Genomic DNA, 22,920 nt, shown 5'->3' with positions numbered 1-22,920 from the left:
TAAGATCCTTTTCCCTTGAGGTCTTACTCAAGGTCAACTCCCTATTACCTATTTCCTGATTCAAAGTAGTTGGTAGCTGTGTACAATAGGGAAAGTCTCATATATTACCCAGATCTCACATTCTGAGAGAAGGATTGGGGGCTGGAAAGCATTTCTCATATCCTGTAGAGGTCTGAAGTATAACCATCCTTTCAAAAATTAGAAATCTGGAGCCCAGTGAGAAGTTACAGGTTGAAGATCATTCATCTACTGGCAATGTCTGATCTAAAGCCCAGATAGATGTTTTTGTGCTCTCCTTAAGTGGTGATTTAACATGTATGTGTTAAGGACTTCTTCAATAACCTCAGAGGGGGTTAAGAATACTTAGCACAATTCTTTTTCATCTAATTTCAGATGCTTCATTGTACCTTGAAGCACATCCATACCTCAGATTGCAAAATTCTATCAGAAAAACCCAAAATATGGAGAATCGGTCCTCAACAAATTGATGGTGGGAAAAAAACTGGGGAGAGGGGAATATAAATGTTTAATATGTCTTAGTAAGTATAACAATCAAGATGTAGACTTTGTTTGAATTCTGATTCAAACTAAGTGTAAAAGGACATTTGGGGTGAAAACCAGGAAAATGTGCATAGAGTATTAGATGATATCATGGAAGAAATTTTTATTTTTTTAGAGTATCAGAGTATTTAGTGTTGAAAGATGATATCTGGGATCTTTAAAAATATTTCATCAAAGGAAAAAATGAAGCAAATTTTGCAAGGTATTTATACTTAAATCTAGGTGATGTGACCTGGGGATTCATTATAATACTCTTGAACTTCTGTGATTGAAATTTTTCATAATAAAAAAAAAATACAAACAAGTCCTGCTCACTTCCATTTTGACAAAGATGGGGATTTTAGGGTGTTCCAGCCAGTACTCAGATTTTGAGTACTCTGAAGAACCTTTCTTTGACTTCCTGACTCTAGAACCACAATAGAGTATTTTGTCACTGTGGGGGTTTTGTTTTGTTTTTTTATGATCCCTATTTAAGAATATATTTTGCATTGATTTTTAGAGATAATGGGAGGAAGAAGAAAGAGAGATGTGAGAGGCACACATCAATTGATTCCTTCCCACATGTGTCCTGACTGGGGCTGGGGATCGAACCTGCAACCCAGGTGCATGCCCTTGGCTAGAAATTGAACCCATGACCCTTTGGTGGGCAGACTGGCACTTTAACCACTTAGCCATACCATCCATGGTTCACTAATTTATTTATTTTTTTACAAAGGACCCACTGCAAAATAAAGTAGATAGGTATTGCTATTCCCTTTCCTGTTCTTTCAGTGAATTCATCCATCTGATCTATGTTGTCAAATTTGTGGACATAGAGTTGTTCCTCATAGTCTTTATCCTTTTAATGTTGTTAGGGCCTGTAGTGATATGCCCTGTTTCATGCCTGACGTTTGTAATTTGTACACTATTCTCTTTTTGACACAAACAGGCCAAAAAGGAGAAATAATTCAGGTTGAGAATACAGAGCCAGCTGGACCATGGTTACTTCTGCTGCCTTGTCCAGCTGTTAGGTCAGTCATTCCTTTTAAGGCTCCCTGACCCATGCTCATAGCTCTCATATACTTCATGTAGTATAATATGTAGTCTGGGATGGAAGAGTCCAACTATATACGTAGGGCTGTCATTACCCTTGACCTCCAAGGTGAACCCAACTTCTTAGAATGTTCTCTTTAACCACAAAATCAAACTCAGGTGGAAGAAATAAATTAAGAAAGTAGCAAATGGCACAGGTGGGCTACTTGCTAGAAGATATTGGAGGACTCAGCTTATCTGGAAAGAGGCAGTTCTAAAATCTTCATGGTGGGGAGAGAAGATCAGGAAAGTAACATGATTATTGGCAGTGACAAATTCCTCCACTTTACTAGCCCTTTCCCTTAACTCCGTGGTCAGCAAACTGCGACTCTCGAGCCACATGCGGCTCTTTGGCCCAATGAGTGTGGCTCTTCCACAAAATACCATGGCCTAGGCAAGTCTATTTTGAAGAAGTGGCATTAGAAGAAGTTTAAGTTTAAAAATTTTGGCTCTCAAAAGAAATTTCAATTGTTGTACTGTTGATATTTGGCTCTGTTGACTAAAGAGTTTGCCAACCACTGCCTTAACTCTTGTCTCCTTAATTGCTAGAGGAAAGGATTATAAGACCCTAGACAAGGATAAGGAGCTATTTGAACTTTCACTTAATCTTCTAAATTAGGGGTGTCGAACTCAATCAGAGAAGGGGCCAAAATCTAAAATCCAGCCTAAATCTCGGGCCGAATGGTTTACTGAACAGTCATAAACTGTCATTGTGATGGAAACGCAGCGGAGTGCAGTGATGACAGCGCAGTGTGGGCCACATTGCAAGGCCTGGCGGGACGGATTTGGCCCGCGGGCCTTGTGTTTGACACATGTGTTTCTAGCATCTTCCTCAAATCCTATGTCTAGGTATTGGAAAAGGAAATGAAAGACATAGGCTTCCCTCCTTTTCTTTCTGCTTTAATCTCAAATGACCTTTTCCTTAGTGCCATCCAATAATGAAGTACTAACTAGAATTTGTTGAAGCTCTTGCCTTTACTCTGAGGGTCTCCTCAACATCTAACATACCTGCTGTTTTGGATTCAAGTCATAACCATGCTATGATCATGGAAGTAGAACCTGCCTCCACTATGTAACCCCAAAAAGGGGGGAAATGCTGGGTTTTCTGATTCAAAAATCTATTTTTCTACTATATCAATGCCTCATATTAATGTAAAATATACATTCATTTTTGTACCAGGTGCTTTCCTTCCTATATAGTCTTTAGGAGAGGATGATGGGAGACAAGAAGGAAGAGGACAAGGACAGATTCTTATGTCTGAAGGCTTCCAGAGGGTTAACACCACCTGATTCTGTTATATATATATTAAAAAACATATATATATATATATATATATATATATATATATATATATATATAACACAAATATATATATTATTATTGATTTTAGAGAGAGAGGAAGGGAGAGGGAAAGAGAAAACATTGATCAGTTTCCTCCTACATGCCCCCTACTAGGGATGAAGCATGAAATCTAGGCATGTGTCATGACTAAAAATTAAACTGTTGACCTTTCAATGAATGGGACAATGCCCAACCAACTGACCCACTGGATAGGGCTTCTGGTAAGTTTTCTGAACTCTTTGGAGTATCTGGAATCCATGGAGAGGCAACATTTGAAGAAAAGGGACATATCACAGAGCTTGTTGGATATGAGAACTTGATCTTTATTCCATGTACAGAAGTTGGTTTCTGGAGCTGGGTAGGGAAAGGGCTTTTGCCTGGCCCTACCTCTGTATGGGCCCTAAAAATAAAGGTCTAGATCTGGTGGCAAGACCTTTCTCCAGGTGGGAATGAAAAATCCTGATGTCCATTCAGTCCCAAATTAGGAGCCACAATGTGGGACAATTCATTGGTGAGGTGAATATCAGCTTGGGGCAGGCTCTTCCAGGCAAGTTCTAAGATGCCATAATGGGCAATGCCCATTGGAAGCATGGTATGCACGTTGTTCTGTCCTGAGAGAGACACCACCTCCTGGAACTCCAGAGGACCTCTAGGAATGTGAGAGCGACCACAAAACAGGTGGTAGAACAATCGCTCCCCAGGAACCAGCTCCATCGCCTTTGGGCCCTCTTTGTAGATGATCTTATGGGATTGGGGTTCCTCTCTCAGTAGCAGGTCTTGTAGCAATCTCTGGATTCCAGGGGACTTAAATTGGTACAGATCCATGAGGTGGTAGAATTGTTCTGTCCAAGCAGCACTGTCTTCTCCATATTGCTCCTGCAACATCCGTAAAACATGGTAGAGTGCCACAAATGTATCCCATAGAGGCACTTCTTCCTGTTTTTTAGAGCTGGGCTGTGTTGTCTTCTCCATCTTAGGCAATTTGGGAAGCCTGCCTTTATCCTTAAAAGCCCCTAAGTCCTTTTGAAACATCAGTGCTAGCATTTGTTTTTCTACAGAGGCATGGGCACCTGTGACAATGTCTCTTGTAGCAGGATAAACATGTTGCCTCTCCATCTCCTTAAGGGCACTGAATATCTGTTCTACCCATGTACTCCTATAAGGCTCTGCTAGAAGTTGCCAATTTATAGCCCCTGGAATCCTTTTGCTAGCTAATGAAGAAAAAGCCAAAGGTTTTAGATGGCTTTCCTTTTTCTTTCTTTTTATAGGAGGGATCACTTTCAAGTATTTAGGACCCATGATCTTCTTACTGGGTTTTGAGATACATGTGCTTTGTGATTCCAGAACCTGCCTGTGACGGTAAATGATAGCTTCAAGTTTGGCTAGATGCATCCACTCTAAGGTTCCTTTTGAGATAAGGTCTTTGACAAGCTGACACAATCTGTGGAAACTATCTCTGGAAAGCTGTTTTCCTGCCTCTATCTGTTCTAGGACATGGCGGACCCACTCTGCATCTGAGAGGCTTACATCTGCAAATATTTCCTTAGCTGGGATTTGGGGCACCTTAGTTTGTCCCATCAGAGGTGGATGACGTTTCAAAAGCCACTGCCACCTATCCCCTAGTGGTTTGCCTTTGGGTTTCTGTTCTTTTTTGCTCTTCCTCAATATGTGGGATAAATATGGGGTCTTGAAATCTGGCTCTCGGGATTCCAAAACTTGTAGAGGAATGGGCTGATATTTCTTCAATAGCTCGCGTTGCTTATCCATAAAATTTGTCTCTGGGAATATTCTGGGTGTCTTTAATATTGTGGCCTTATCTATCCAGGATATTTGTTTCTTAGATACTGGCACTGGTATAGTCTTTTCCCTCTCCAGAGCTGTTGAGATCAGTTTCTTGGAAGGAATCTTCGGAATTTTCAGGTTTATATCCCTGCCTTTGATCTCAGGGGTTCTTTTTATAATAGAAAGGACTATTTCTCTTCTTTCTAGATCCTTTTCTCTTTTTTCTTGTAACTTAAATAATCTTTCTTTTTTAAAGATCTCTTTTTCCTTGTCTATGTCTTCCAATGAACTTCGTGCCTCTTCCTCCTCTTCTTTCTCACTCAAACTTTCTAGCTCTTCCTTAATCATGCTTTCATCCTTCTCAAACACTTCTTCCTTCTCCTCCACTACTGCCACTACTGCCTCCTTCTTCTCTTCCTCCTCTTCCTCTACCACCTTTTTATCCTCCATCTTCTTCTCTTCCTTCACCTCTTCTTCCTCTTCCTCCTCTTCTTTTGCCTCCTTTTCTTCCGCTTCTTCTTCCTTCTCCCTTTCCTTATCTTCTTCCTTCTCCTCCTCCTCCGACAAACTCTCTCGCTCTATTTCATCTAACAGGCTTTCCACTTTTTCAGAAAAGCTCTCTTTACTTTCTACCTCATCCCCCTGACTGGGAAATTTTTCCTGTGGCATTTTAACTCTCTTTAGTGTTTTTTTCTTAATTTGCTTTTGTTTAATGATTGTCATTTCTTCTTCTTCCTCCTTTGGTCCCAACTCCTCTTCTCCCTTCATGAAATGTCTCTGTTGCCTGGACAATCTGGTTTCCTCCTCAGTTATTTTTTGCTCTTTCTTTATCATTCTTCTCATTTCCTTAGCCAGTTTTCTCTGTTTCCTAGCCAGTTTCTCCTCATCTTTGGTCATCTCTGGTTGTTCCTCAGAAATATCCAACTTTTTAGCATCAAGTTCTTTTTGTTCTTTGCTCAAAATACTTTCCTGATCCAAGAATGACCTTGTTATCTGTGTCATCTGTGTTTTTTCCTGGGTTAGTATCCTCTCTTTTTTTATAAGGTTTTTAAATATATTTAAGATTGTTTTGCTAATTTTAAATAGTTTATTAGAAATGTTTCCTTTAGTCAGCTTCGTTATTACTTTGGTTAGCTTCCTTTCTTCCTGGGCATAAACTCTTTCTTCTCTGGCAAAATCTAAGTTTTCTTTGGCAATGTCACTTTGTTTTGTGGCCAATATCCTATCTTCATATGACAGTATCTTCTCCTCTAATGACAATTTCCTTTTAAGTAGTTCTAGTTCATTCTCATTCAGTTTCCTCTGTGTTGAGGTTTCTTGAATCTCTCCCTTTGAGAGAGTTTCTTTTTCTTCAGCCAGTCTCACCTTCTCCTGGGCTAGTTTCTTCATTTCCATGTCCAATGTTTTTTCTTTCTTAGTATTATCATCTTCTTTAGGAGGCAGGTTCAGTTTTTGAAGTTCTGCCCTCTTCTCCATAGTGAATTTCATTTTGTCCTGGACTAGCTTATGCTGTTTCTCAGCCAGGTTTTGTTCTACTTGTGCCAATTTTTTCTCTACGTCAGCCAGTTCCTCCCTCTTCTGGAAAATTTCCTCCTTTTCTTTCACCAATGTCTTCTCTACCTGAAATAATTTTTCCTTGTACGTGTCCAGTTTCTCCTTTGCTTGCAATAGTTTATTTTTGTTCTGGGAAAGGTTTTCTTTAAGCTGGTGCCAGTTCTTTTTCCTATTAATCAATTCTACCTTCTCCTGATCCAGTTTCTTTTTCTCATCCAGATCCACAGTCTTCCTCCTCTGGACTAGTATTTTCTTCTTGTTTGCAAGGTCCACTTTGTTCTGGATCAAAATTTCCTTTTCCTGGGCCAGTTTTTCCTTATTCTCCATCAACTGCTCCCTTTTCTGGGCAAGCCCTTCTTCTTCCTCAGGCAGAAATTCTTTCTCCTCAGCCAGTTTATTCTCTTCCTGGATCAGCAGCTCTTCTTCCTGGACCACATTTTTCTTTTCCATAGCCAGATTATCCTCTTTCCAGGCCAGTGTCTTCTCCTCCTGAGCCAGTCTCTCTTCTTCCTTAACTAATTCCTCCTCTTCCTGATTCAGTTGCTCTTCTTTCCAAGCCAGTTCCTCCTCTTCCCATGTCAACTCCTCCAGTTCTTGGGCTAGTTCCTTTTCCTGCCATGCCATATCTTGCTCCTTCTGGACCACTTCCTCCATTTTCGGGACCAATAGAGTTTTAACCTCAGCTACCTTCCCTCTTTTCTTTGCTATTTTCTCTTCTTTGTCAGCCAGTTTCTCCATTTTTTTTGCCAGTTTTGTCCTATTCTGGGCCAATTTCTCTGCTCCCTGGCTTAGCCACACTGATCTTTGGGCCAGTTTTTCCTCTGTCTGGACAAACTTCCTCTCTGCCTGGGCCATTTTTCTGTCTCTTTGAATCAGTTTCCTGTGATCTCTGGCCAGTTTCCTCTCTTCCTGAGCTAATTTTCCCTCTTCTTGTGCCAGCTTCTCTTCTTCTTGTGCCAGCTTCCTCTCTTCTTGGGCTTGTTTTCTTTCAGCTCGGATTCGTTTCCTCTCAACCTTAGCCTGTTTATATTCTTCCTGGATCTGTCTCCGCTCTTCTATCAATAGCTCTTCCCCCTCCTCCTCCTCCTCCTCCTCCTCCTCCTCCTCCTCCTCCTCCTCCTCCTCCTCCTCCTCCTCCTCCTCCTCCTCCTCCTCCTCCTCCTCCTCCTCCTCCTCCTCTTCTTCTTCTTCTTCTTCTTCTTCTTCTTCTTCTTCTTCTTCTTCTTCTTCTCCCTTTTCTGCTTCTTTTTCCCACTCCTGAGACAATTCTTTCTCCAGGGTCAATTCCTCTTCATCCTTGAACTCCCTGGATCTGTCTAACATAGTTTCCTCATCCCATCCCAGCCTCCTCTTTTCCCCAGCCAGCTTTTCCTCATCTTTGTCCTCTTGTGGTTTCTCCTCTTCCTCAAGAGTCTCCCTTTCCCAAGCTTTCTTCCATTTATCCCAGGATATCCTTGTATCATCATGAGCCTGTTTCCACTCATCCCAGGATTTTTTCCAGTCCTGCAAAGACAGCTTCTTCTCATCTGTAACTGGTCTTACTTCTTGTTCAACCACTTTCTCCTCTAGTTTGGCCATTTCTTCCTCTTCCAGACTCATATCCCTCTCTCCTGTGGTCATTTTCTCCTCTTTTTTATCCACTTTTATTTCCTTCTGGACTACTTTCCTCTTTTGCACAGAGGGCTTCTTAGAAGATTTCTTATCTTCTTGTTTCAGCATTAGTTTCCCCTTGGTTAGGTCACCTGGTTCTAAAAAAATAACTTTCTTTTTCTTCCCCTTTTTGGGAATCACCTGGATTTCCTGTAATTCCTGTATATCCCTTGATTCCTTTTGTACTTGATCCTGCCCCTCTAGTATTTCTTTAGTTTCTCTGCTCACCATGTCCTCACTAATTGCTTCTTCATGAATAATGATTGGTTTCTCCTCTGGCCAAGCTACATCCCAATCAAGGTCCTCAAGCAGAACTTCACTTTCTTTCTTCAGCAGGGGACAGATCTTCTCAAAGAGCTCCCAGCTAGGGCGCTTATCTGCCAGCACCTTCTGAGCCATGGTTACTAACTCAGTGTTTAGAGATTCTAACATTGTTGTTTGGGAACCAGATATCCTCAGGGTCATAAGACGACATAAATCATCTCGCCAGGATGAGCCATCTCCAGGGGTACCCCTGCGTCCAGGAGCTCCAAAGGCACCCCGCTTTATGTCTTGCACCTTCTTCACAAATGGTTCTTCCTTTACTTCAGACAGAGGTTCCTCAATTATAACTTCATCTTGCTTTGTCTTTTTTTTGTGCCTCTTTGTGTGTTTCTGAGCTGTTTTCTTACCTCTTTTGTCTTGTATTTTCCTTAGCATCCTCAAGGTCATTGCAATATCCTTTGAGACATCTTTCTCTGGAGGCTGTTGTTCAGCATCTTTAGAAATTTTTAGTAAACTATAGATTGGAGAACCCGAAGAAATGGCTGTATCCTCCATCTCAATTGGTGCAACTTTACTCTGATCACTTTCACCTTCTAAGGGACTTGGCTCTGTGCCAGTCTCTTTCAACTTCTTATGGGCTGCAGAGAAAATCAGAAGATATAGATAAGAAAGTATGGGAGGCTTAAATAAAATATTTTCTGATATCTAGTATGAGCTAGGAGGACTACAAAGAAATAGCAATAGAGGGGACTGAGGCCAGTGTTTCCACCCAGGCCTTGGAGTATTCCTGAGTTTGGGTGGATTCTTTTTAGGAAGGTTCTCTGTGAAAAGATCTTTTCACTTATCTCTAGTCCTATCTGATACCCCTTGACCCACTTTAACCTAAACTACATTGCCTCTGGGGACTCTGAAGCATGAACTGGATACCATATTTTCTGGCATATAAGACAACTTTTGAAACGAAAAAAAAGGCCTGCTTAGATTGGCCAGAGTCAGAGAGGCGGTCTATTAAAAAAAGAACTGGTGTTGCCTTGGAAGTGGGGGGTAGTCTTATACAGGCTTAAACCTATGTTTTAACTGTAAAATTAGGGGGGTCATCTTATACGCTGGAAAATGTGGTACATACTATGCTTTCTTCCCCCTGCCCGGCCCCGTCTGTGGCCTTTGCTGGGTTTGATGACAACTGCAGATTCATCTGGAATTACATCAGTTTCATTGAAAATGGTTATTGTTTTAGGACTCCTTGAGACATCTAAAGAAAAAGAAGGCTTTTCATCTCCATGTGACAAGGTCAGGTTTTCATTTAATCGCTGCTCCACTTGAGTATGAAGAATTTGGAGATCTGTGGCACGCATCCCCAGCAGATTGTCCAGGCTTTCTTCACCAATCATTTCCTGCCTGTGAAAGTTAAAAGAGAAGGAGCATGCTGAATTAGGGGTAAGAGAAAATGAAAAAGAACTAATGTGGAACAAGCAGGGGGGTTAGCAAAGTCGACAACAGAGATGGAGTTATGTAAAGTTAAAGATGGTCAAGAAGAAAGGAAATGTCTAGGAAGATAAATGTCAATTAATGAAGTGATCTATATGGAGGCTGCAGGAATAGGAGAAGAAATGGAAAATGGACTGAAGAGTCAGAGGGTTGTCAAATTAGTTAGGAATGGGTAAAGATTGTGAACAAGGAAAAAGAACAGGAAAAGTCAAGGAACAGGGATGAAGAGATGGTGAGGGAATGAAGGGGAAAACTGGAAAGGGAGAGAAGAAAATTAGAAACTAATAAAGAATTAAGGAAGGCATAAAGAACTTACTGCATCCCCTGGAAAGTATCTCGATTCTGGATCAAGTTTAAGAGTGAAGTCTTAGAGTGAATTCCAGTGTCAGCCATGAGGTTCAGTGCCTTATTCCTCACTCTTTGGTCCTTGTCCATTAACCCTTGGGCCAGAGCCATGGCAAAGAGATGAGTGATAATTCCTAGACGATTCAGCCCTTCCCAGGCTAGCTCTCGGATCAGTGGATTAGAATTGGTTGTATCATCCAGCAGACGATGGGCTGTTTCAGAGCGCAGGGGTGGAGACACTTGGTAAGAAGCAAAGATTTGCCCTAGTGCACTAACACAGTATTGGTACTTCAATGGAGGAGGAGCATAAATCATAATGTTTAGGATTGTCTCAATCAAGCTATTAATAGCTACTTCATTCATCTTTTTTCCCAGCCAACTACGGTTTGTTGGGTCTGTAAGGACACTATAAGTTGTATCCTTAGACATTCTCCTTTTTATGAAGTCTTCATCTTCCTTTTCCTGTGGTTGTTCTTTTACATCATGTATAGGTCTTACCTTACTGTGCCAGAAGAATTGTTGAGACTTGTCCCATTCCAACTTCCGTATGGGTGAATGCAGGTTGCACTGTAGGTATATTGGGCTGCCCTCTGGCCAAAGACGGGCACGAATCACTGAGTTAGGGATATAGCAATCAGGAGCAAAGGGCCATTTCCGCCCATAACCAAAGTAGCATTTCAGTATCTGATAAGGGTTGAGTCCATCCCAGGAAGTCAACTGTAGTTGGGGAGGAACCACATAATGGGAATAAGGTTTCCTCAAGTGTATATTAGTGTCCTCCTTATTCAAGGAACCAGGTCTTGGGGAAGACAGTAATATGGAGCTTCCTTGCTCATCATCTTCTATGACATGTGGCACAGTATGGTCAAAGGCAATGGCCCGCTTATTGACAAGTTTCTCCAGACCCACTAATACTTGTTGCCTTTGTCCAAGGTAGATATATTTGGGCACAAACATGGTCTCAAAGGAGAAGAAGAAGCTTGGTATGAAAGGCTTAGGGATTTCTAGCACATCATCTGTGATGCTCATAAAGGAAAGGCGAACCAACAGGGTTGGAGGAAGGAGTTTTAAACAGGATACCAGATAAAGACTCTGGTTGAAAGTCACAAGCAGGTCGCCCCGGTCATTTGCAAAGCAGAGTGGACCAAAATGCAATGATGAGTCCAGCATGGCTACAAGTCTACCGTGAAAGTTCCATATTCGGACAGAGCCATCAATGCTACCTGTGACAAAAAGACTCAAGGTCAGGCATACATCAAAGGATGTAACTGCACACTGATGCAGAGGCAACGTCTCTATAAATTTTGCCTGTGTCTCAGAGGGCAAAAAATCATGGAATTTCCAGAGACGCAGGCAGTTAGTTTCTGTGATGGCACCCACAGACTTTGGCAAGAGTATCAGGTGTTTTAGGTGACAGCTGCTGAGAATGCTAGCTAGAGGACGCAGATGTACTCTGGTCCCATTAAGCACAGCTTCAGATAGGTGTATATAGTCATCTATTCCATAAGAACAAAGCAAAGAGTTTTCTCGGTCAGCTAAAAGCCCTCCAGGCAGTGTAGAGAGGGCCAATACAGCCCCAAAGTGCATGAATTTCTCTAATCGGGCACAGCTGTGCTGGGAGAGGACTCTTATCATACCACTCTGGTATCCAGAAAAGATTAGTCCTTCTAGACCCCGACCCAGGTGGAAATGCCCATAAGCCATACATTGTACTGAGTCCTGAGAATTTGGTGAGGTGCATAGAAGATACTTGGCTGGGCAAGGGCAGCGGGTTGTGTCAAAGACCAGCACATCTGAGCCCCCTGTTGCTACAAAGAGCTCCTCTTTATCTGGGTCATAGGCCCAATCCACAGCCTGGTCCAGGATTGAGAAGGGCCAGGTGAGAACCAGAAGATCCCCTGTTATTGGGGACACAAAGCGTAATAAGCCATCCTCAGTAGTGCATAAGATCCGGAACCAGTCATTACCACAGCGGACCCGACGAACCTGCTCTGGAGCAGAGCCACAAACATTGAAGAGGCTATAGAAGCAGGGCAGACGGCGCAAGGAGAAAGTATGGGCAGTTTGGCAGAAGAAAGTAATGTTATCAATAAATTGGAGTCGATACAATTCCTCACCAAGTTCTAGTTGCCGAAGCAGATTCCCAGAAGTAAGGTTCCACTCCTTAATGAAACCTTCCTTACCAGCTGTTAGCAGAGTGTGGGCTTCTGGCCGGCTGCAGATACATATCACTGATGAGGAATGGGCCTTGAAACTGTGGAAAGAGAAGCTCTGACTGAGGCTCCATACCTGGATGTACCCAGTCCTGTTTCCAGCATAGAGTAAGCCCTGATCAAAACAGGTGAAGCAGCAGGTGATAGATGAGCCACTAGTGGTAGAAGTGAACCTCTTCACTTCTACTAGCTCACTCTGGCCTTGGCGCTCAAGGACCCTCACCACAGTCTCACACAAGGCTAGGAGGGAGCCATTGGGGCCATTCAATATGATGTCCTGGACAAGTTCATCACCAGGCATGGAAACCGTGTGCGCGATTTGGAGGCCCCTGCCACTTTGTTCAATGGTCCAGGTGACCACTGCCCCCAGGATACCTGACAGCAGCATCTTCATTTCTGGGTCATAGCAGAGGCAGTTGATGTTAAAGCGGCAGGGCACTATACCTAGGGGTTTGAATGACCGAAAGTGGTCCCCGAAGAGCCGCAGAAGCAAGTCACCACAGTAGGCCACAAGGATATGAAAGGGACCTGTGTGTACCATACACTGGATGGGCTGCAATCGTCCAGTCATGGAGAATGTTCTCTTCTCAACCGCATCCTCAGTTTTGCTCTTCACCCAAACTACAGCCTAAAAGAGAATAAGATGGAAAGTGCCTAGAAATTATAGTAGAAGAGGAAAGGGCATAATATTCAGCTGTTTTTCCCCTATTCTCATACCAAGGAGAAATTAGAGGGTTCTAAAGTAATTTTACCCCTGGTTATGGTGGTTGTAGAAGCAGGAAGCATAGGATTCTTTCCTTGACCTTGGCCTACTTTAAGGAAACTATAAAATCTATTTAATGTGAAAACTGTAATTTGAGAAAATATGAGGGAGATTTCCTGGATCCAAGTCACTTTAAAAAAAATAATAATAAGAGTTTATTTAAGCCATAATGAGGACATATATCTGGGAGCACAATATCACATGTTCTCTAGGTCACTGGGTGAGGGCTTATATGGGGAAGGCCCCTGTAGGGTGGGCTAAAAAAGAAAAAAGAGTAGGCAGTTTTACCTGTATTTCTTTTGTGCTTTTCACCCATGAGAGAGAGGCAAAGAAGTCGGCATCACTGAAGTAATAGCATATAAGTGGCATATTCTGAGGATGGCGAGATTCTTTGAATACTATCTCAGGCCGGTCACTCAGCACAACTACGTCACTCTTTGAGTCATCTAAATTTTGCTGGATAGAGGCATGGAATAAAGTAAGAGAGCAGGATACAAATGCACTAAATATATTCTCACTCAAACTACAATTGAAGCAGTTCCAAAAGTTATGCTACACCCTCAAAGATCACTTGTGTTACACTCACTCATGCACAACGTATCACTCGTGAATACCTACACTTAACAAGCATGTAACAAAACCCCCAACATGAGAGAACCAAACCTCTATAGGGCCTATATGGGTAAATTTTATAGTGTGAGCACAGGGGAAACTGATGTTTTTCTCAATATGAAGTTAACTATACCTATCCTCTAACATTCTCCCTTCTGTCTAAAAAGTACATATGCCATGAAAGGAACATTTAACACATTAATTAGGAAAGAGCAATGCCATATACCCACATACAATGTAACGGTGTCCCAAAAGGCAGTGCAGCTTTAAGTTATTGAGGCTTAGAAGTGCACTAAATAAAATTTATAGGACCCCTACCTGGCTTTTAAATTTGACAGGATGATGATATATATAATACAAAATATATTATCCCACAGTGACAGAGCATGTGCTATTCAACATGAAACTGGGATCCTTAAACACAGAGTCAACTTTAGCAAAACTAAGTTTAGCAAATGTTTTCTCTAGAATTTTCTCTTTCTCTTTATTTATTACTAGAGTCCCAGTGCATGAAATTTGTGCACTTGTTGGGGTGTCCCTCAGCCCAGCCTGTATCCTCTCGTAATCCGGGAGCCCTCAGGGGATATCCAACTGCCATGGAGATAAAAGAGGCTCCCTTAACTACCACTGTGCTTGTCAGCGCAGCTCACAAGCCCAGCTCAGGGCTTGTGGCTGAGTGCTGCTCCTGCTGTGGTACTGCACTGACTACCAGGGGATAGCTCCTGCATTGAGTGTCTGCTCCCTGATGGTCAGTCAGTGCACATCTTAGCAACTGGTAGTTTCACTATTTGATCTATTTGCCTATTATCCTTTTATTATATAGGATTATTATTTTGTTGTTAATCCTTACCCAAGGATATTTTTTCCATTGATTTTTAAGAAGGAGGAGAGAAAGAAACATTGGTATGAGAGAGACATATCTATTGGTTGCTTCCCACATGTCCTGAACTAAATTGAACTGAATTGTATGTGCCTTTTACCAGAATCAAACCTGAGACCCTTCAGTCCATGAGTATGTACCTCAACCACTGAGCCAAAAACAGTTAGGGCTCCTTTCTTTTTTAGAAAAATCTTTTCCCAGAGGGCTAGTTCCTCTGACAAATCTCCAAAGTGTTTACCTTCCACTATCAAAATGTTCTGCAAGCTCTGGCTGGTGTGGTTCAGTTGTTAGAGTGTTGTCCCATGCACTGAGGGATTGGATTCAGGGCCCTGTTCAGTGTATGTGAAGGAGGCAACCAATTAATGTGTCTCTCTCACATCAAGGTTTCTCTCTCTCCCTTCCTCCTTTCTACTCTTTCTAAAAAGTCAATGGAAAAAAATACCTTTGGGGAGGATTAACAGCAATAGAGCACATACTAGGTTGCAGGTTTGATCCCCAGTTGCAATGCATACACAAGACAACCGATCGATGTTTCTCTCTCACATCGCTTTCTCTCTCTCTCTCCCTCTCAGGTGAGGATTTTTAAAAAGTGTCCTTTCAAAAGGTCCCTAGACTCATTTGGAAATTGATGGTCCACTTCCTCCTAAGGTGACAATTGTCTTTATGGTCTCCTCTACCTGCTTCCACGGATCTATGCTCCTCAGAAGTGATCATAACTATTAAGATAGAAGCCAATAACATTTATTTACTACATATACATTACCTTGCTTTTAAGTATGTCACTTATGAGGTATTTAAAATCCTTCCACAGGGGAATGAGTCTGGGGGAAGACATCACCTTGATTATCCCTGGTCCTGCTTAAGACCATTCCTTAAAAACCTGTGGGAAATCCAGAACATGCCAGCTTAGCCACTATACTTTTTTGAGGAGCTAGGAATCAGAAGGCAAGATCCATGAACTCATGTTTATTGCACACTTTTTATAGGAACTATATATAGGACATATTTTCTCATCTAATCCTCACTCAAGCCCAGTAAGGCAGGTATTATTTCATTTTATAGACAAGAAAACTGGGGTTTGGAAAGAGTACATCAAAGAGTTGAGGATTGAATCTTAATTATCATAACCTAGTGGGATTTATGAGTGAGGGAAGCAGAAAGGGGCTAGAAGGGAATATCATCCCAGGCAAATAATAATTCTTTGCTGCTGGTGGTGTGCTAAGAGAGCATTTTGCATGTACTAGGAGTTCCCAAGTCCAAAAGGCAGAGAGTATGTCTTAAAATGAAGATTCCCCAGGTCCTGCTCTGAAACAGGACCTTGGAGGTGGGATTCAATGACCTTCACCTGTAACAAGCTCCCTAGATGTTTTTATGAACTTTCAAGTCTGACTATTGAAATAGGAAATTGAGATGTTAGGTACCTAGGACTAAGGGTCAGCCCTCATAGCACAGCTGGAGAAAGGATCCAACCATTTTTCCCAGGCTGTTGAAATCAAGTAGCTCCCTTACATATGAATCATCTGTACATCATCCTCTTCTGCACTCCCTTATCTTTGGTCTTCATGAAAACAAACCTGTACTTTTTCCAAGTGGATTGTGAATAAATCCTACTTTTAACAAGCCCCCTCTGCCAGGAAGTATCTCATTACTGTCCTGACAATAGGCTTGTTTTCCTTATTTGTAAAATGAAAATGCCAGTGTTTCCTATTTCACAGGATTGTTGCAAAGATCAAATAATTCTTGTGAATACTTTTTAAAGTATCCTCTAAAGCAACAAACAATTATTATGATTGCTGCTTTTTGGCTGGTTTGGTTTCAGACAAGTATTTCCTTCCAATCCATAATTTGTACTTTCCTCTTGTTCTGGAAACCTGAAGTAAGTCTATAGTTTGGCCAGAAGAGGGCAATGGAGGCCATCCTTGAGCCTGCCAGATGAAGAATACATGAACCTTCAGTTTAAAGAAGTGGTTCCCCAGAACCAAGATGGTGCCACACTGAATGGAAGTCCTACAATTAGAGAAGTACAGAAGAAAGCACATTGGTAGGAGAGGTGGAGGCGCAAAACAGGCTGATCTCACACCCATATGTGCTTCTTTTTAATCGGAGGGAAATCATCTCTGCAAAGGCCATTCACATGAGGAACAAGAGGTCCCAACCATACACCAAACCTCCCAGCCCTGGGTTTCAGAGAAGTCCCCTAACTTTGGGCTAGAAAAACTAGTGGGGATTAAGGCTGAGTACATTGGAGGCTGTGGGAGACCCGTGTATTCCTTTTAAAGGGCTGGTGTATGAACTTACTAGGACTTGATCCCTCTGAGCTCCAGGACCAGGAGGCTTTGGGGGACCGAGGGACATATGGGGAGGAACTGGATTGTCTAATATCAGGGCAGAACTTGGGGGCAGCTTTCTCCCAGATATGGGTCCTCATAGGGTCATTGTTCCTGTGCTGAAACAGAGCTGACTGGCAGTATATCTGAGTTTCCCTCAGCCTTGCTTACACTGTTCATTCCACCTTGGTGATTTCCTGAGACCCTGCCCCATCCAATTTATAGCCACACCCAAGCTGTTAGCAGCTGCTTTTCCATAGAGTAGGTGTGTCAGAAGAGGTAGAAAAGGAGAGAGGGATAGAGAACATGTTTGAAGAAATAATGGCAGAAACTTCCCTAATCTGGTAAAGGAAAACGTCACACAAGTTCAGGAGAACAAAGAACTCCATGAAAGAACCCAAATAGACCCACACAGATACACATAATAATTAAAATGCCAAAAATTAAGGACAAAGAGAGAATCTTAAAGGCAGCAAGAGAAGAGCAAACAAAGGAATTCTCATAAGGCTGACACCTGATTTCTCATCAGAAGCAATACAGGCCACATGATTACTATATTGAGCAAAGCTATCATTCAAAAATAGATCGTCAAACTTCCCAGAATCCCCCCCGCCCAAAAAAAGGCTAAAAGAGTAGTACATCACCACCAACCTGGCATTACCGTAAATGCTAAAGGGACTTATGTAATGAGAAGACTAGAGAGAGAAACCTAGGCATACAGAATTAAAATGGCAATAAATAAGTTCCTATCAATAATAACCTTAAATGTAAATGTATTAAATGCTCCCATAAAAAGACATAGAGTAGCTGAATGGATACAAAAACATGACCAATTATATGCTGTCTACAAGAGGCCCACCTCACAAAAGACACACACAGGATGAGAGTGAAGGGTTAGAAAAACAAATCCATGCAAATGGAAAAAAAAAAAAAAAAAAAAAAAAAAAAAAAAAAAAAAAAAAAAAAAAAAAAGCTGGAGTAGCAATACTCATATCCAACAAAATAGACTTCAAAATGAAGGTTATCACAAGAGATAACAAAGGTCACTGCATAATACTACAGGGATCAATCCGACAAAAGAATATAAACCTGGTAAACATAAATACACCCAATATAGGAACACCTAAATATAAAAAACAACTTCTAGAGGACTTTAAGGGAGAGATCAACAGCAATACAGTCATAGGGGATTTAACACCCCGCTAATTTCACTGGATAGATCTTCCAGACAAAAACTTAACAAGGAAACAGAGACTCTAAAGAACACACTGAATCAGATAGATTTAATTAACATTTGTAGAACACTTCACCCCAAAGCTGCAAAACATACATTCTTCTCAAGTGCACATGGATCATTCACAAAGATAGACCACATGTTAAGACACAAAACAAGTCTCTACAAGTTCAAAAAGATTGAAATCATATCAAGCATCATTTTCAAATCACAGTGGAATTAAGTTAAAAATTAACTACAGTAAAAACACCCCAAAGCATTCAAACACATGGAGGCTAAATAGCATGTTATTAAACAATGAATGGGTTACCAACAAGATCAAGATAAAAATAAACTTCCTGTAAACAAATGTAAATGAACACACAACAACCTGAAATCTCTGGGACACAGCAAAAGCAGTCCTCAGAGGGAAGCTCATAATACTACAGGCCTATGTCAATAAACAAGAGAAATAAACAATAAACTATTTCATCCTACAACTTAAAGAACTAGGAAGAGAACAATAAGAAAAGCCCATTGTAAGTATAAGGAAGGAAATAATAAAGATTAGAGTAGTAATAAATGGCATAGAGACTAAATAGACAATGCAAAAAAAAAAAATCAATAAAACCAAGAGCTGGGTTTTTCAAAGGATAAACAAAATTGATGAACCATTAGCCAGATTCATTAAGAAATAGAGGGAACCCAAATTAAAAAATAATCAGAAATGAAGGGGAGAAGTAACCACTAACACCACAGAAATACAAAGGATTGCAAGAAAATACTATGAACAACTATATGTCAACAAGCTGGACAATGTGGATGAAATGGACAAATTCCTAGAAAAATACAGTCACCCAAAACTGAATCAGAAAGAATCAGAAATCCTGAATAGGATGATAACTACTGATGAATTTGAAGCAGTAATAAAAAAACTCCCAACAAACAAAAGCTGGGGACTGGATGGTTTCACAGGGGAGTTTTACAAAACATTGAAAGAAAAACTATCACCTATCCTCCTCAAATGATTCAAAAAATTCAAGAGAAAGGAACACTTCCAAGCTCTTTTTTATGAAGCCAGCATTATCCTAATTCCAAAACCAGATAAAGACACTACAAAGAAAGAGAATCACAGGGCAATATCCTTGATGAACATACATGCTAAAATCCTCATTATAAAGTATTAGCAAATATTTTATATAATATTAGCAAATCGGATCCAGCAATATATTAAAAAGATAATACATAACAACCAAGTGGAATTTATTCCAGGTATGCAAGGTTGGTACATATTTACAAATCAATAAACATGATACATCAAATAAACAAACTGAAAGACAAAAATCACATGATCACATCAATAGATGCAGCAAAAGCATTCAACAAAATCCAACACCCATTTTTTAAAAATATATATATTTTTAAATATATTTTAAAATATATATATTTCAGAGAGAGGAATGGAGAGGAAGAGAGACAGAAACACCAATGATAGAGAATCATTGAATGGCTGCCTCCTGCACGCCCACTACTGGGGATCCAGCCCACAATCTGGACATGTGCTCTTCAGTCTGCAGGCTAACTCTCCATCCACCCAGGCAAACCTGCTTGGGCTCCAACACACATTTTTTTAAAAATATATATTTTATTGATTTTGTACAGAGAGGAAGGGAGAGAGATACAGAGTTAGAAACATCGATGAGAGAGAGTCATCGATCAGCTGCCTCTTGCACACCCCCTACTGGGGATATGCCCACAACCAAGGTATGTGTCCTTGACCGGAATCGAACCCAGGACCCTTCAGTCACCAAGCCGACGCTCTATCCATTGAGCCAAACCGGTTTCTGCCCAACACCCATTTTTTATAAAAACTCTCAGCAAAGTGGGAATACAGGGAGCATATTTCAACATGATAAAGGCCATATAAAACAAAGCTACAGTGAAAATCATACTCAATGGGCAAAATCTAAAACCATTTCCCCTAAGAACAGAAACAAGACAAGGACGTCAACTTTCGCAACTCTTATTCAACATAATACTGGAATTCCTAGCCACAGCAATGAGATAAGAAGAAATAAAAAGTGTCCAAATTGGAAAGGAGGAAGTAAAACTCTCATTATTCGCAGATGACATGTTATACATAGGAAAACCTAAAGACTCCACACAAAAAAATAAAATACTAGATTTAAAAATGAATTTGGCAAAGTTGCAGGATACAAAAATCAACACACAAAAATCAATGGCTTTTTTGTACACTGATAATGACCTCATAAAAAGAAAAACTAAACAATCAACCCCTTTACCATTGCAACAAAAAAATTAACATACCCAGGAATAAACTTCACAAAGATGGCAAAAAAAATGTCCTCTGAACACTATACAATGTTGAAAAAAAGAGATAGAAGAATATATAAACAAATGGAAGAATATACCTTGTTCATAGATTGGTAGAATGAACATAATTAACTGTCCAAACTACCCAAGGTAAGATACAGATTCAATGAGATCCCTATTAAAATACCAAAATATTTCACAGATCTAGAACAAATGCTCCAAAAATTTGTATGCAACCAAAGAAGACCCCAAATAGCTACAGCAATCTTGAGAAAGAACAAAGTTGGAGGAATCACAATATCAGATTTCAGGTTATACTACAAAGCCACCTAATCAAAACAGCCTGGTACTGGCACAAGAACAGGCATTTAGACCAATGGAACAGAACAGAGAACCCAGAAATCAACCCAAGCCATTATGCTCAATTAATACTTGACAAAGGAGTCAAGAGCATACAATGGAGTCAAGAAAGTCTCTTCAGTAGTAAATGGTGTTGGGAAGATTGGACTGACAGATGCAAAGAAGAAGAAGAAGAAGAAGAAGAAGAAGAAGAAGAAGAAGAAGAAGAAGAAGAAGCAGCAGCAGCAGCAGCAGCAGCAGCAGCAGCAGCAGCTAGACCACCAACTTACACCATATACAAGAATAAACTCAAAATGGGTAAAAGACTTAAACATAAGTCAGGAAACCATAAAAATCCTAGAAGAAATCATAAGCAGCAAAATCTCTTATAGAAATATATTTGTGGATACATTTCCTAAGGCAAAGGACACAAAGAAGAAGAAAAAGAAATGGGACCCACTGTATGGGAAAGCATATTTGGCAATAATACATCTGATAAAAGGTTAATATCCAAAATATATAACAAACTCATACAACTTAACAAAGGAAGACAAACAATCCAATTAAAAATGGTGAAAGGCCTAAATAGACACTTCTCCAAAGTGGATATATATATGGCCAAGAGACATATGAAAAAACACTCAAAGTCACTGACTATCAGAGAGTTGCAAATTAAAATTACAATGAGGTATCACCTCATATCTATCAGAATGGCTACCATTAACAAATTAAAAATGAAAAAGTGCTGTCAAAATGTGGAGAAAGCTCTAGCCAGTTGACTCAGTGGATAGAGTTCATCCCAGGTTCTATTCCAGTCAAGGGCATGTACCTTGGTTGTGGGCATATAACCAGTGGGGAATGTGCAGGTGGCAGCTAATTTGTATTTCTCTCTCATCAATATTTCTGGTTCTCTATCCCTCTCTGTAAAAAATCAATAAAATATATATATTTTAAATGTGAAGAAAAGGGAACCCTAGTACATTGCTGGTGGGAATGCAGACTGATGTAGCCATTATGGAAAACAGTATGGATTTTTCTGAAAAAATTAAATATGGAACTGCCATTTTACCCAGGAATCCCACTTCTAGATATATATCCTAAGAAACCCAAAGCACCAATCAGAAAGAATGTATGCACCCCTATGTTCATAGCAGCACAATTAGCAATAACTAAAATCTGGAAACAGCTCAAGTACCCATCAGTGGATAAGTGGGTAAAAAATCTGATGTACCTTTATACCAGGGAATACTATGCAGCAGTAAAAAAAGAAGAATCTCTTACCCTTTGAGACCACATGGAGGGATCTAGAAAGTGTCATGCTAAGTGAAATAAGTCAGTCAGAGAAAAACAAGTATCACATAATTTCACTCATATGTAGAATCTAAGTAACAAAATAAACTGATGAATGGAATGGATCTAGAGACAAGGAAGCATGGAACAAAGTATGGAATCTTATAAGGTGGGGGATGGTGTGTGGGAGGAAGGTAATCAATAAAAACCTTGTATCCATACTAGGTGTACCGGCTAATAATAGTGGATTTTGTAATCAAAGAAAACACGATAATTTCAAGAGAAACATCAAAAGTACTTTATTCAAAGTAATGTCCATCACTAGCTACACATTTCCCCCATCTTTCAGGTAATTTGTGGATACCATCACAATAGAACTTTTCTTCTTTTGAGGCAAACCATTCAGAGACCCAATTTTCCACTTCTTCATATGTTTTGAAGTGCTGCTCAGAAAGTGCATGTGCCATCGATCAGAAAAAGTGGTCATCTGAAGGAGTAAGGTCTGGTGAATACAGCGGGTGGGTTAATACTTCCCAGGCAAGATCTTTTAATGTGTCTTTAACTGATTTTGAAGTGTGTGATGGTGCGCAATCATGAAGCAAAATTACTTTGCCGTGTCTTATGGCACATTCTGGTCATTTCACGATCAAAGTGTGGTTCAGCCAAAGCCAGTTTGGCTCAGTGCATAGAGCATCGGTCTTTGGACTGAATGGTCCCAGGTTCGATTCTAGTCAAGGGCATGTACATTGATTATGGGCACATCCCTGGTAGGGGGTGTGCAGGAGGCAGCTGGTCGATGTTTCTCTCTCATTGATGTTTCCAGCTCTCTATCCCTCACTCTTCCTCTCTGTAAAAAATAAATAAAATATATATTTTTTAAAAGTGTGGTTCA

The 22,920-nt window shown here is 40.5% G+C and overlaps 1 protein-coding gene across 1 annotated transcript; it reads right to left on the bottom strand.

The window, feature by feature from the left end:
- Positions 1–3,022: 3,022 nt before the first annotated feature.
- On the bottom strand, positions 3,023–15,773 carry WDR87 (WD repeat domain 87). Its single transcript, XM_045570926.1, has 7 exons — positions 15,289–15,773; positions 13,322–13,489; positions 10,029–12,898; positions 9,351–9,622; positions 7,553–8,862; positions 5,225–7,423; positions 3,023–5,176 (listed from the first exon to the last, which is right to left on the bottom strand). The coding sequence occupies exons 1-7, from the start codon at positions 15,358–15,360 to the stop codon at positions 3,389–3,391; spliced, it is 8,679 nt and encodes a 2,892-aa protein (XP_045426882.1). The 5' UTR covers positions 15,361–15,773; the 3' UTR covers positions 3,023–3,388.
- Between the last annotated feature and the right edge of the window lie 7,147 nt (positions 15,774–22,920).

Source organism: Pipistrellus kuhlii, unplaced genomic scaffold, assembly GCF_014108245.1.
Source record: "Pipistrellus kuhlii isolate mPipKuh1 unplaced genomic scaffold, mPipKuh1.p scaffold_m20_p_38, whole genome shotgun sequence".
NCBI lineage: Eukaryota > Metazoa > Chordata > Mammalia > Chiroptera > Vespertilionidae > Pipistrellus > Pipistrellus kuhlii.
Note: the sequence above shows the minus strand (reverse complement) of the source record. Positions and strands in the feature narration are given on the sequence as shown.

Bases quoted from the DNA above. Each gene is read 5' to 3' on its own strand.
- WDR87 (XM_045570926.1), bottom strand. From the start codon at position 15,360: ATGTCTTCCCCCAGACTCATTCCCCTGTGGAAGGATTTTAAATACCTC. The intron at 7,424-7,552 runs GCAGAAAAGGGA...GAGGAGGAGGAG, and splicing joins CTCAGGAGTGGGAAAAAGAA to GAGGAGGAGGAGGAGGAGGA. The intron at 5,177-5,224 runs GTGAAGGAAGAG...GTAGAGGAAGAG, and splicing joins AGGAGGAAGAGGAAGAAGAG to GAGGAAGAGAAGAAGGAGGC.